The 12,503-nt window shown below is 45.3% G+C and overlaps 2 protein-coding genes across 3 annotated transcripts in view; one reads left to right on the forward strand and one right to left on the reverse strand.

Annotated features, from left to right (window-relative positions):
• LOC136955366 (multiple epidermal growth factor-like domains protein 11) overlaps positions 1 to 5,144 on the forward strand; it is a 30,568-nt gene extending 25,424 nt beyond the window's left edge. The window contains exons 23-26 of the mRNA XM_067249054.1: positions 403 to 456; positions 2,642 to 2,812; positions 2,894 to 2,941; positions 3,179 to 5,144. Of these exons, the coding sequence (XP_067105155.1) occupies positions 403 to 456; positions 2,642 to 2,812; positions 2,894 to 2,941; positions 3,179 to 3,357 (452 nt within the window). The 3' untranslated portion in view covers positions 3,358 to 5,144. The remainder of the gene's footprint in view (positions 1 to 402; positions 457 to 2,641; positions 2,813 to 2,893; positions 2,942 to 3,178) is intronic.
• A 1,810-nt stretch (positions 5,145 to 6,954) lies between these two features.
• On the reverse strand, positions 6,955 to 10,754 carry LOC136955371 (ras-related protein Rab-11A-like). Of its 2 annotated transcripts, none has more exons than XM_067249058.1 (5): positions 10,590 to 10,754; positions 10,089 to 10,284; positions 9,413 to 9,606; positions 8,601 to 8,681; positions 6,955 to 8,301 (listed from the first exon to the last, which is right to left on the reverse strand). In XM_067249058.1, the coding sequence occupies exons 1-5, from the start codon at positions 10,627 to 10,629 to the stop codon at positions 8,165 to 8,167; spliced, it is 648 nt and encodes a 215-aa protein (XP_067105159.1). In that variant the 5' UTR covers positions 10,630 to 10,754; the 3' UTR covers positions 6,955 to 8,164. The 2 variants fall into 2 exon arrangements, with proteins under 2 accessions (XP_067105159.1, XP_067105160.1); XM_067249059.1 differs by having other exon boundaries at positions 10,610 to 10,718.
• Positions 10,755 to 12,503: the final 1,749 nt, after the last annotated feature.

Here is a 12,503-nt window from a genome sequence, read left to right on the forward strand (position 1 = left end):
AACTAACCATGTAATAATGATTGCTAACCTATGTGAGCTACTACAAGCGCAGTAACTGAAGTGACTTCTCATCCTGTACTTTTAAAGCACCTCCAGGTAGAGCAGTGAAATCTTTCCCTGTTTTATCCACACAAATCGAAATCGAAGTTTCTTTCAGTGTAGAAAACAGTGAAGGATTTCACAATCTCTTTTGAGACTGCAGCAACACAAATCTAACATGTACAGGCTTCCATTAGCTTGATTATCTCTTTTTCTAGAACTTATACCCTATATCCTGCACCCTAGCACCTACAACCTCCATCATTACCATATAAGTACTTTCAGTGTGTTCAGTTGAAGCTCCTAGAGAAAGGTGATGCCATGATTTATAACCAGGCTCTAACAGCCGTGTGAACTCTGTAGGTGTTTACTGTTTGGACAGACGTTACAGCTACCATGTAGAGCAGTGCTACAAAGGTACAGTATAATCATGTATTTAGCTTTTATCCAAATGCTCTACCACTGAGCCCTACTCCAGCCCTGAACCCCTGCAGCAGTGATGGCTACCATCCCTGTTCTCACAGACCCTCAACCAGTCCCCTCAGCCAATCCCCTTGCTCCTTCTGTAGCCAATAGCTTAGTCTCCTGTGTGTCTCTGCCCCCCCCCCTATCCCTTTTGCCTCTTTACCTCCCCCCCATCCCCTTTGCCTTTTCACCTACACCTTTTGTCTCTGCCCCCCTCCCCTATCCATTATAACCCTCTCCCTGCTCCCTTACCACATTGCCTTTTACTAGCTAGGTAGGTGGTATTATTTTAAGCTCACTGATTACATTTGTTTGCCACATGAAATAGATGAAACGATGACCCAAACGATGACACATGACCCAGAGAAAAAAATCCAATCAGAAATTTGGCATGTACTGTTCAATAATGTACTGTAACTATAATTTTGACATGCCTTGTGTGTAAGTGTAAGTTACCCAAATGTATGTGAATGTTTACAATTATCCATTGTCAATTAACAAAGAATACAAATAGGACACAGAAGTTGACTTGTTCATTAAAATATAGACTGGTCCCGAAAGAGGCTCCCAATATGTCCCAAATTTTGCCCCACCACTTTTGGAGCTGTGGTGCCACCTCTGCATCAGTTGCTATATTCATTGAACAAACAGATCAGCCGCATCTTCTTTACGGAAGCCCTGGGGTACCCTTCTCAGAGCTACCTTTCTTACTTGCGGTTTGTTTGGACTTTTTTTACTCCCACGAACCCCTGCTGTGGGACTATCAGGACTTTTTGTACCATATCTTCCAGTGTCCCTCTGAGTGTGTTCAGTACGATGCTCAGGTGCCTTCTACCATCGGTATGTTCACCTATCAGCCAGAAGGGGTCCGTCTCTAGAAAGGTCGGTGCTATATGTAACCTTTCTTTGGGGTTTCCAGACCCACTCTGGGCAGACTGTGAACGTTTCTCTGTGCTTACAAGCACTCTTTAAGGGCAGGTTGTTTCTCCAGGCTCTCTCTGGGCAAGCTGTGGTAACAAATAGCGGAGGGGGGGAGCGGGGGGGCAGGACGCACAGATTTTGGAAGCCACCTGGTTGGATTTAGAAGGCTATGGACAGGGCATGGAAGCTCCTATTGTGTCAAATGAGGTGTCAATCGAAAGGTCAGAGTGTAGTGGCCATTTTGACACCAAGATATCGTAAATATTCCAAAGCGAACCCGAGTTATGAGCGATTGTGTGTGAGTGACTGGTCTCTTAAGTTGGCAAAGTCAGAATGATGCAACAAGATCATGGCTATTTATGGATGTTATACATTGTTTTGGACAAAATACTTTACATGGTTAGATAGTTTGGACTAAAACTTGAGATGGTTTACGTCAATAGAATCACAAGACTTGTAGCTTACCAATGATGTATGGCATGTGTAGTAGTCAAAAAATATTATTTTGGTGGGGGGCGATTTAGAAAACTTAACAAGCTACAACCTGCCGGCGGGCCATTGAATCGCGCAATAATAACATTAAGAAAGAAATAATGATGTGGAGAAGCTCAGACAGTGAGCAAGAGCTGCTGCAGCTGCTGCCACTCAGGGTTAACCCTAACCACACACGATGACTACTGTATGGAAGCAAATCAGTGACAATGTTTTGAATTTAATCGAATACTTAATCTTGAAATTTCAACACCACCGAATATTCAAATAGAACAAAATTCTGGCTGCTCAATTAAAACAGTTTGTGCCAGATTTCTTTGGTTCCAATTTTTGGGAACAAATTTCACCATATAAATTTGAGCAGCCTGAATTTTGTTCTATTTTAATTTCTGAAGCTTGTATTTTTGGGGGTAATTATTGGTCCCACTGGGGTCCCACAGGGTGTTTCCTCATTATTAAAACCTACCCCTAACTCTAACCCTAACTCTAATCTTCACACACCTATTGCAGCCTTCTCCTTGGATTCTCAGTGCTGTTTCTCTGTGCTCCTGTGTTCGCCATTGTTCTTTATCCTCCAGATAACTTTTTTCTGATGACCTGTAGAAATCACTGAAACTGATTTTCATTGGATTTAGTAGTTCAGTTTTGCACTCTTAATTCTTATCTCAAGTGTGTGTGTGTGTACATTCGTGCGTGTGCGTATGTGTGTGTGTCCCCTCCCCAGACTACATGAAGGGCTCCGTGTCCAGCTCCTGCTCCCAGGGCAGTGAGAACCCCTACGCCACCATCCCTGAGCCCGCCGCCCGGCCCTCAGAGAGCAGCTACGTGGAGATGAAGTCTCCTGTCCACCACCTGCACCACCCAGACCTATCCTGCTGCTCCTCCACTGTGGTCACCAACCCTGCCCTCTCCCACCCTGCCCTCTCCCACCCTGCCCTCACCCACCCTGCCCTCACCCACCCTGCCCTCACCTATGCTAACACCTCCAAACCTGCTGCAGCTAGCAGAAACATCTACAACCAGGGTGAGTGGAGGGTTAGTGTTAGGGCTAGTATAACGAGGGTGAGTTAAGGGGTGGGCTGTGCACAATAGTAGCACTTGACCTAGCTTCAAGCTGCAAGCAAGTCTAGTGAACGACTTTCAACACAAGCAAGTCTAGTGAACGACTTTCAACACAAGCAAGACGGAGAATAAAAGTTTAAAATGTCCCTTCTTTTCTTTCTTCCTCTCCTTCTCTCTCCTCCTTCTCTCCTGTCCCCAGAGCCGTCCGTCACCATCCTCCACCGGGCCGGTGGCTTGGTGGCAGCTGGCTACTTCCAGAGCCCCTATGACCTGCCGAGGAACAGCCACATCCCTGCCCACTACGACCTGCTGCCTGTACGCTTCAGCCCTGCACACAGCCCTCCTCTGCCTACAGACTCCTCTAGCTCTGTGCTATAGAGACTCTGTCTTTGACCCAAAATGGCTTCTAGTAATTAATGCAACCGAGGACTAACTTTGTCACCGCGGCAACGGTGGTACAAAAGTATTTAACACTTTTTATTTATTTCTGGTGGTCTGGAGAATTTACCAAAAGTGAAGTGAAAGACATTTGTTCACATCCTGAGGTTTGTGTTGGGCACTCCAGCACTTCTTAGCGGTATGGCAGGAAGACTTTGGCCCATGACGAGGGACATCAAGAGACAGATGTTGTGATGATGTCGTTACACTCAGAATTGTCATGCCTGATTTCTAACTCAAACACATTTTTGTGCAGCTCTTTAATTGAACTCCAATATGAAATAGCCAATCAGAAGCAAGGAATGCCTGATACCACTACATGTCCTGGAGCAGAAAGTCGACAGATGCAGAAATAGACTGTGCATCATTAGGTATCAGCATGACCTCTGCATGTCTGTCTGTGACCCTAAAGAACACACGCTGTTCTTCTGGTTCTGGTATTTATACATTATCTTATTTTGTGTTAACTTTGCATGTTTAAGATCAAAACTGTCCTGTAATGCGTTTTGGCAGACACAATCTTTTGTAAGTCGAGAAATGTAACAAATATTTACTGTGCAGTAGTTATGTGATTTTTTAGGACGTAAAGCTCATGTGCATTCGTTCCAGATTATAAATCTGTTTATCTGTTTTATGGAGCAATTCCGTCATTGCTCCATGTATTATTTGTAAAAACAGACTTTATATTCATCCTAACCATTTAAAGATCCCATGACATGCTGTTTTTGGATGCTTTTATATAGGCCTTAGTGGTCCCCTAATACTGTATCTGAAGTCTCTTTCCCGAAATTCAGCCTTGGTGCAGAATTACAGCCACTACGAGCAGTCCCACAATGAGCTTTCCTCAGAGCGTGCCGTTTCTATGTCTGTAGCTTTAAATGCTATGAGGAAGAAAGAGGCGGGGCTAACTGCCATGCTTCGTCGTTTGCAAGCCATGATGTCTCGAGGAAAAACCAATATCGCGCTCGCACGGTCGTAGCTCATTTTCTCATTGGTGGGCCAAATTCTCTGTGCATTCCCGATCACCCATGACAAAAAGCATTATATATATAAGGGTTAGTGTCTGCGTCAAAAAGTATTCCTGACGAATGCGATGTATGTGTATAGTGTCTTTTTGTATTCATGTATTAATATAATGTGAGGTCCAACTGGTAGTAGTAATGGGTACTTTTTGCTTAAGTATTTGTCAGAGCCCACAGTTCTTTACTTTTAACTTTGTGTAGTCAGTACTTCAACTTCTACCTGAGTCTTTTTAAACATGAATATCTGTACTTTTACTTGAGTGAAGGATGTGTACTTTTGCCATGTCTGCAGACGAATACATTCTTTGTCCAGACCCAAATCCCACACGTTAAAGTATTTTGTATTAGCTAATTACGTTATACTGCTTGCTTGTCTGCGTTGTATGTACTTAATTAACTGACCATATCTCATGGAAATATTGGTGTTATAACAGAATAGGCATGTTGTAAATATGGCAGCAAGACTCAGTATTTTCACAAACATTTATCAAATGTTTTCAGCATCTGATTTCTTTATTACAATTTATGTGGTCAAATACACGTACAGACAGTGTGTCTTAGGCTGTGATTCTGGACTGGACATTCATGAATGGTGCACTTTTACTAGGATAACTGATAACTTAAAAGATATGAACACAATGGTTAAATTCATATATATCTGTACAAAATGTCATTCTCCACCCTTTACACACTCCAACAGAAATAAACCCCCACAAATATTGAAAAATATTTAGCTTTTTTTACTTATACACTCATTAATTAACAGCAATGCATTATTGTTCAAAAGAGATTTTTTTTTTACCAAAACACTGTTCAACAAAAGGTAAAGCAAACAATTGAGGTATAGGCAAACATACTCCACAAAAAAAGACAGTTCATTCCAGTTCAGACAACTAGCTGGATGTATGAGGACAGGCTAGCAATGCCACTGGTGTGGCCAGCCATCACACAGGTCGCGTCTGTATATCTGAGTATACTACTCTCTACTAATGCTTTTAGCCTCAAGCTACAATCGTGAAGTTTGTGTTTCAGGTCCACCTTAGTTTGATACCGCTGTGTCGCCTTTTTATAGAGATAATATCACTGCACAGAGTACAACTAAATTTAGTAATAATCCTAATGGAGCTTCCTAGCCAAGCATGTGGATTATAAGGTTATATTACAGCTAGCAATGCCCCAACGTGAACAGAACTACTACCCTGCCAGGACACAGTCATCTTAGTAGAGAGACAAATTAATATATATAATTATATGTACATGGAACAAACCTTAATGGCATGAGTAGCAATGAGCTTAGCTAGCTTTGTAAGGCTTAACCCTTGTGCTGCCTTCGGGTCACATGACCCAAAGGTTCACAACAAACCATCGTTGTGTTTACCCAATACAAAAACAAATAAAAATAATTTTCTTTTAACCTTCGCAATGTGGGGGGGGGGGTCTGAGACAGCCCAACGGTTAAAAGAAAATGCTTCACTTTGTTTTTGTATGAGGTAAAGTTGTCGCAATACGACGGTGGGTCACAATGACTGATGGGTCAGAATGACCCAAAGATAACACAAGGGATAATGAGGGACTGGAGTACAACACCATGCTGAAGCAGGGAGGCAGCGTGGTGTAGCCAGGCTCATGGTGACGGGACACGAGAAGGTGAGCTGGTTGGCATGGTGACGGGACATGAGAGGGTGAGCTGGTTGGCATGGTGACGGGACACGAGAGGGTGAGCCGGTTGGCATGGTGAAGGGACACGAGGGGGTGAGCTGATTGGCATGGTGAAGGGACACGAGAGGGTGATCTGGTTGGCATGGTGAAGGGACACGAGAGGGTGAGCTGGTTGGAATGGTGACGGGACACGAGAGGGTGAGCTGGTTGGAATGGTGGCGGGACACGAGAGGGTGAGCTGGTTGGCATGGTGAAGGGACACGAGAGGGTGATCTGGTTGGAATGGTGAAGGGACACGAGAGGGTGAGCTGGTTGGAATGGTGACGGGACACGAGAGGGTGAGCTGGTTGGCATGGTGACGGGACACGAGAGGGTGATCTGGTTGGCATGGTGACGGGACACGAGAGGGTGAGCTGGTTGGAATGGTGGCGGGACACGAGAGGGTGAGCTGGTTGGAATGGTGGCGGGACACGAGAGGGTGATCTGGTTGGCATGGTGGCGGGACACGAGAGGGTGATCTGGTTGGCATGGTGACGGGACACGAGAGGGTGAGCTGGTTGGAATGGTGGCGGGACACGAGAGGGTGATCTGGTTGGCATGGTGACGGGACCTGTCCTCCACATCAGGGAGGGAAAGCAGCTGTGGGTCGCTCTTTGGGAGGGCCACACACAAACAATGTCGTTGTTTTTGGAAACCGTCTTGAGTTTTGAAATGATATTAATATTTTATTTGGATGAGAATAATTGCATTGTTCTCTTAACCTTCCCAACAGCATGTTTGATCTTTTCCATCAACATTGAAAGTTGGCCTTCTTCAAGACAAGGGTCCTTCATTCAAGTCAGTAAAAATTCTCAGGTTCAGTCGCAAGTGGTTACATTTATAAACTTTACATTTGTAAATTATCTAGCCCTGTGAAACACGTTTAAAACAGTAATATGAATTCATTTCTCGTCATCTGTTCATCTCCATTTTGAATGAATGACGATACACACAAAAACACGTCAGTCAACCGTTACATATTCCCAACATTACTATGGTTACATGTTTCCAGCTTTACTATGGTTACATGTTCCCAATGTTACATGTTCCCAAGTTGGAACTGGAAATGCTTTTACACAATTTCCTTTACTGATTATCCATGAGACCAAAACGCCATAATTTAGAGGAAACGTGTCTACATCAAACTAGTAGTGTTCCCATGTATATGACAAATGTATTGGACAAAATGCTTCACGCTTAAAAGTTTCCTTTACATTTTTTTATACAAACAGCTTATTAAATATGGTCTAATAGGTGGTCTTGGCAATGTGCATGTTTCCATCGGTCAGAGGAATTCCCTTGTTTAAAACATGCTACACAGCCAAGAGCCGTTTCAAACATGCAAAAGAAAATGCATACTACAAGCAAATTGACAATGTGTAAAACCCTTCTGCTCCTCATCTCTGCATGCTAAAGAACCTTTAGCTGGTCTGAGCTTGCCAGGGTCACCATGTTTTTCTGCATTGAACTGGTCTCTCCGGGACACAGTCTGAGCTGGTCTCTCCGGGACACAGTCTGAGCTGGTCTCACCGGGACACAGTCTGAGATGGTCTCTCCGGGACACAGTCTGAGATGGTCTCTCCGGGACACAGTCTGAGATGGTCTCTCCGGGACACAGTCTGAGATGGTCTCTCCGGGACACAGTCTGAGCTGGTCTCACCGGGACACAGTCTGAGATGGTCTCACCGGGACACAGTCTGAGATGGTCTCACCGGGACACAGTCTGAGCTGGTCTCTCCGGGACACAGTCTGAGCTGGTCTCTCCGGGACACAGTCTGCTCCACTGGGCGAGGGGACTTAAGAGCTTTTTAGAGGTGCGTAAAATACATGAGTAAATACGATGAGAGTTTTTAGAACCAGGAACCTTGAAAAATGGCTGACGGTGGAGGTTGGCTACAATTAAAAATTGTAAGTAATAAGAAAAGCCTACCGCAACCACATGGACTTTGGGTAGAATACAGGGGGGGGGTGAAGGCAACACTGTGGGTTAGGGTTAGATGTTCTGGGTTAGGGTTAGATGTTCTGGGTTAGATGTTCTGGCAACACTGCATCTTTGGTTTGTTTTCTGTGGGCTGCACCTGGATGTTCACCACATTGTTGCTAGGAGACATGTCACACTCCTGGCGCTCAGCCATCTGCTTCTGTGAGACAATACGATAGATTTCTGACAGGGGGAAGGGAGGCAGGGGGGAGGGAGAGAGGCAGGGAGGCATGGGTAAGGGACGGAGGGGGAGGCAGGGAGGGGGGGAGAGGCAGGGGGAGGGGGGAGAGAGGCAGGGGGAAGGGAGGGAGGCAGGGGGAAGGAGGCAGGGGGAAGGCAGGGAGGGGGAGGCCGGGACGCAAGGAGGGGGGGAGAGAAGCAGGGGCAGGGGGAAGGAGGGAGGAAGAAAGAGAAAGAGAGGAGAAATTCATATCAGGCTGGGCATGGAGATGCAGACACCGAATAGATGCTTGCACGCTCACCTGTCAGAATGCTCTGGAAAGCCGTCTCAACATTGGTCGAATCTAAGGCTGACGTCTCAAGGAAAGACAAACCATTCTTTTCTGCAAAAAAGTACATTACAGTATTATAAATAGATTACAGACCCAGTCACTTATCTGGTTAATGTACCTTCTGACAGTCACAAGACTATGATGTGGTATCCATCTGAAATTCTGTCCTCAGACTGTGCTAGCTGTGTCTGAACGGGCCATCACATGTTGCTGTTTAGTAAACTCTGAGTGTCTGTCTTTCCGTATCACAATTCTCTTAGAAGCGCTCCCTGCACAAAGTCAACGGGAGTCTCTCCCTGCACAAAGTCAACGGGGGTCACTTCCTGTACGAAGTCAACGGGAGTCCCTCCTTGTACAAAGTCAACGGGAGTCTCTCCCTGTACAAAGTCAACGGGAGTCACTTCCTGTACGAAATCAACAGGAGTCTCTCCCTGCACAAAGTCAACGGGAGTCCCTCCTTGTACAAAGTCAACAGGAGTCCTGCTTAGGACCCATGCACTTGCAGTGCTGTGTGTGTCGTTGATTGGATGAGCGGTTTGTGTTCATGAAAAACAAAGAGGCCTGTAAATACATTTACATTTAGTCATTTAGCAGACGCTCTTATCCAGATGTTCTCTACCGAATCCAATTATCTTTTCTGACCAGTAGGCGGTGATCTTGGTCAATAAACAAATTAGTCTCAATTTTGTTACCCCTCCATCCTCACTAGGGAATATTAGAGGTGTACTGACATTTCTACCTCTATAGGAGGAACTGAATCTAACCCATCCTGTCCTACTGACCAGCGAAGGCACGAGCCTCGTCGGTGGGCACGGCCCGCAGGTGCCTCAGGTCGCTCTTGTTTCCCACCAGCATGATGACGATGTTGCTGTCGGCGTGGTCCCTCAGCTCCTTCAGCCAGCGCTCCACGTTCTCATAGGTCAGGTGCTTGGCGATGTCATAGACCAGGAGAGCCCCCACCGCCCCCCGGTAGTACCTGGGGGGGAGAGGAGGGAGGGGGGGGGGGGGGAGGGGGGGGAGACAGTCAGGCAGAGAGACAGGCAGGGAGACAGACAGGCATGGGATTAGAGAGACCGTCAGACAGGGAGATGTGAGGCAGTCAGGCAGACAGGAGGGGAGGAAGGAACACAGACCTGATGGTCACCATTAGAGGGCTCCACCCATGTACGGTACCATGGAGACATCTGGAGATGGTTTTCTATGCATGCAGTTGTACAGGATGTACAGTATTTGCTTAGTTTCTAACATATTTATTCAAAAAGGAATATTTTATTAAGGAACAATGATTAATTATTGAATATTACAATAGCCTATTAAACAGGCATAAAACAATTAGAAGAAAGTAAACACAGACTTTTGGGCCCTACTGTAGATCTAAGGAATACAATCTCAACACATCAAGTCCTTTATGTACAGGTTAAACAAACTAGTTGGCTGAGACACGCATTCTAAGCTTACGCAGAAGTGATGGCTCGGTAGCGCTCCTGACCGGCCGTGTCCCAGATCTGAGCCTTTACCGTCTTCCCGTCCACCTGGATGCTGCGCGTGGCGAACTCCACTCCGATGGTGCTTTTACTTTCCAGGTTGAACTCGTTCCGAGTGAAGCGGGACAGCAGGTTACTCTTACCCACACCTGAGTCCCCGATCAGGACCACTGAACAAAATACACAATTTGTTGTGACAGTTTGGAAAAGATAACGCTACTGTTTGATGAAACTGAGTGAATCATTTGCAAGGCTAGCCTTAAGAAAGCAATGAACAAGCACATGCTAAAACCAGTGACTCATACTTAGCTAACTACTCTGCTATAAAGAAAAATTCAAGAGACAGATTCACAAAACGAACCCCGCTTGCCACTCACGGGTGTCCGCTATGTTTGTTTGTGGTTCGCTTGCAAACTGGCTAACTAGCTAGCTAGCAGAAGAGTACAGCCGACCGAGTGGAATAAAGAGCACACACCTTTGAATAAATAATCATACTCGTCATCTCTGGTTCCCATTTTATATCAGTTGAATATGTGTATTTCTTCAAATGATCCTGCAAAAATGTTGAGAAAAGCCTTTTGCTTCTAGTTATTTAACAAGACAGCTGGCTAACTGCTAACGGATTGTTTTCAACCCGTACTTCCGGGACTTCGAAAGATTCTGAAGTTTACCAGAATGTCTAATATGGGGAGAACCATAGATATATAAAGTCTAGATGTCTTACGGCGGAGTCTAGAATGTCTGCACATGGCAGCCATCTTGCTACAGTCAACTCGCTCACCCATAACATTGTGTACTTTTTAAAGGACCATAACTTGCTCAATTTTCAACCGATTTTGAAACGGTTTAGTTTTTTATCGACGTCAGAGATGTCGTTATGCCACTGCATACTCATGAATAATTATGTTTTTTTTAAGAGTAGAAGTATGCAGTGGCATAACGACATCTCTGACGTTGATAACAAACCAAACCGTTTCAAAATCGGTTTCAAAATTTAGCAAGTTATGGTCATTTAAAAAGTACATGTAGCACCAACACAATGTTATGGGTGAGCGAGTTGACTGTAGCAAGATGGCCGGACGTTCGACTCCGTTGGCCGGCAACGCGGACGAGACATCTACCCTTTATATATCTATGGGGAGAACTGTCACTCTCGGGAAACTTCCGGGTTCTGAACTGGTTGCAGTTCCACTCTGGTTCCATATGAGGGTGCTCACCAGTGAGTGCAGAATGAATGGAGGTCTATGGAGCTATACCCCTCAAAATCCACTTTTCTCAGAATAAAATGTTTTGTCTAGTAATTTGAAAGAAAATACACACTGCTGGGAGATTTTTTTAAGGTCGCTTTTTTGTTCTAAAAAGCCTTTTGAAATGTCAATTACGTCATACAATCAGCATTCATTAGCGGAATGCTGTTATGGGCAACAACGACTCACCCTGTAAGAAATCGAAAGGACATAAATTCTCGTTCATTCAACTTTCGACCTATAATCCATGTCGAACTTGCAAAAAAAAAAATCTAATCTGAGATTTTTCAACGACAATCAGGCGAAAGAGACAAATTTAGCCGTCTAGCTAGCTACATAGACTCCCATTAATTGTGCACTCATGCCGTCGTTCACCCCCAGTGGAACTCTGGTGGAACTGCAACCAAATTCGGTACAATGGGGTTAAAGGCAAATTTAAGGCCGATTTATACTACTCCGTTTTCACATACACGACACAGGGAACGCCCTCTCCGACGTGGAACGCCCTCTCCGAGCCCCTCGGAGAGCTCTACGTGCACCTCCTGATTTTCCTGACTGTCCGTCCGTCATTTTACGGATACCCCTTGGCTGTGATTGGTCCGTATTAAGAACCGCTTGCGTCGGGCGAGGGCGGGGTTGCCGTTACCAACAAGACGAACAGAATCCTTTGACCGCCATTGCTGTACATTTTTACAATTCATATTTCAGCTAAACAGTACATGTAAATCAGCATCTGAATTAAAATGTGACGAGAAATGGGCAGTGTAGTTGCTGAAAATGTGCTTATTTTATTGATGAAACGGCTAATTTGTAAATTTGCTCAGACTTTTCGATAACCTAGCTAGCATCGCAGTGCAGCGCCACCTACTCTTCTGGCAGTGAATTGTTTTCAGCACCCACAGCCTACGGAGAACCGGGCGCTCTTGAGCGGTGAGACCACCAGACGGTTGTCAGAAGAAGACCGTAGATGGCGGGTGGGGGTGTAAGGCTGGAGGAGAGACTTGATGTAGTCGGGTGTAGTCCCGTTCACCGCTTGGAAGGTCAGTACCAGAGTCTTGAATCTGTCTTGAATCTATCTGTCTTGAGTCTTGAATTGTAGAGCGTGAATCTACACGACCGGGAGACCGCAACCATGTGGGCTG

This window comes from Osmerus mordax, chromosome 13 (genome assembly GCF_038355195.1).
Source record: "Osmerus mordax isolate fOsmMor3 chromosome 13, fOsmMor3.pri, whole genome shotgun sequence".
NCBI lineage: Eukaryota > Metazoa > Chordata > Actinopteri > Osmeriformes > Osmeridae > Osmerus > Osmerus mordax.